The 1978-nt window shown below is 49.3% G+C and overlaps 1 protein-coding gene across 1 annotated transcript; it reads right to left on the bottom strand.

Annotated features, from left to right (window-relative positions):
• Positions 1–283: 283 nt before the first annotated feature.
• Positions 284–1771, bottom strand: LOC121983031 (GATA transcription factor 4-like). Its single transcript, XM_042536018.1, has 2 exons — positions 1152–1771; positions 284–1066 (listed from the first exon to the last, which is right to left on the bottom strand). Exons 1-2 carry the CDS (start codon positions 1425–1427, stop codon positions 590–592), a joined length of 753 nt encoding a protein of 250 aa, XP_042391952.1. The 5' UTR covers positions 1428–1771; the 3' UTR covers positions 284–589.
• Positions 1772–1978: the final 207 nt, after the last annotated feature.

A 1978-nucleotide genomic window follows, 5' to 3' on the forward strand; every position in this document is an offset into this window, starting at 1 on the left:
TCGACCCTATGAAGTAATATAGACAGATAAATCATAACACAGCGACCAAAATTCATACATCACATTTTGTATCTTAATTATGTTTATTGTAATAAAAAAATGAGTATCTTAATTATGTTTATTGTAGAAAAAAATAATTACGCTTAGATTATATGAAGGAAAATAAATTACGAAATCAATTCATAGTCGACCACAAAGTGATTAAAGGATAGGAAGAGGTCGCAGGATACATCTTAATATTTATTATAGTAAAAAGTAATTACATTATAATAAATTTGTCACATATCTTCCAAAACTAAAATCCACGACGACCATGTTTATTGATTCTAATTCAAATTGTCATGATCATCACGGTTTGATAGGTGAACAACACTTATCGATCGAATTGGAAGTCCAATTTATAGGAAACTTTTTGTTATAATGGCAAATTAATTGAGAAGATTAAGATTTTATTTCGTAAACCGTTTTCTTAATTAATTGACGAGACCGGGTTTAAATACCGCCGAAAGTTCGGCATCGGCAAGCGGTCGGCGGCACTGTCGTCGAACAGGATTTCTGTCCGTGCGGCGGAGGAAGGGTCTGGGTTGCTCTACGGGCGGAGGAGCTCCTTCTGGCGCCGTAGCTCCATGACCTTGCGGTGGGAGTTAGAGTGCTGCGTGAGGACGAAGGTGGGGCTCGCCGCCGGCCGGTACTCCGGCACAAGCCGCCCGGATTTGTATCTCACCCCGCACGCGTTGCACAGCGTCTTCGGCCCCAGCGGCCCCGTCCGCCACTGTGGCGTGCTATCGGATTCGCAGTGCGTGCAGCTCCGCGGGGACGCCACGCTGGCCTTCTTCGGCCGCCCGGCGCCGTCCGAAGAAAATTCGCCGGAGGACGAGGACGACGATAGCGAATTCATCGCCAGGGAGGGCCAGCGGGGACGCTTGCTCCGGGCGCTTTTCCCGACTTCTGGCTTCTTCCCCACACAGGATGGCGGCGGCGGCGGCGGCGGCGGTTCGACGTCGGAGAAAGAAGATTCCTCCATGAACCGAGACAGCCACTCGAGCTCCGCCTCGTCCTCGCATTGCTGTACCAGATCACAAAAACACCTCCGTTAACCACCAATTCCTCTACCAAAATCACAAACACTCAACCTTCGTTTCCTTTCTCACCGGAATAGAAAGATCGAACGAGCTCTGCTCCCCCTCAAAGACAGAAGACAACAAGCTGCTTCCGGCGACGGCAGACTTCTCAGGCGCAGAGTAAAAACTGCTGTTACAGCTAACAGAAGCGGAGAAGAAATCCTGGCCGCAGAAGGACGCAAATTGGTCGGCGTCGGAGGCGGCGACCATAAAAGAGCCATTTTGGTTCGGCGGCGGAATAAGAGAGGCAACAACAGAGGCGGTGGAACAAGAAGCCGCCATTGACACCTCCCACTCCGTCGCCATTATTCGAGCACACAACAAACACAATTTCGACTCGGAATTGGCGACGGAGTGGGAGGGAGTAATTAATAGAACTGGATTGGATTGGATTGGATTGGATTGGATTGGATTGTGGGCATCAAAAGGGCAGCGTGTCTGATGGACTGCCTGTATCCTCTTCGCTCATCTCCGCCACCACCGCCTCCGCTCGGCCTTCCTCGCTCTTTAAAGCGGAGGCGTGTTGTTGCTGTCGTCGCCCACTCCTCCTCTCGCTCTCTCTCTCTTTCTCGCTGTCACCGGTAATAATTTGGTAATCGCCATGTGAGTTGCGGGAAGAAGAACCTTGCCGCCTGCGATCGCAAAGGAGAGGAGAGGAAATTACATAAAGTGAGTTTAATTAAATTATAAATAAATAATATAATTTATGATTAACATAAATACAATATCAGCATCGACAAGTCGCACTCACGGCTGTTCCTTAGTTGTACCGTACGTGGGGTTTATCCAACGGCGGGCTCACGTGAGGTGGAGGTTCTGTCACGTTTCCGCTCGTGGCCTCTCCGGGGACGCCGGCA

The sequence above is a fragment of the Zingiber officinale genome, chromosome 5A (genome assembly GCF_018446385.1).
Source record: "Zingiber officinale cultivar Zhangliang chromosome 5A, Zo_v1.1, whole genome shotgun sequence".
Lineage (NCBI taxonomy): Eukaryota > Viridiplantae > Streptophyta > Magnoliopsida > Zingiberales > Zingiberaceae > Zingiber > Zingiber officinale.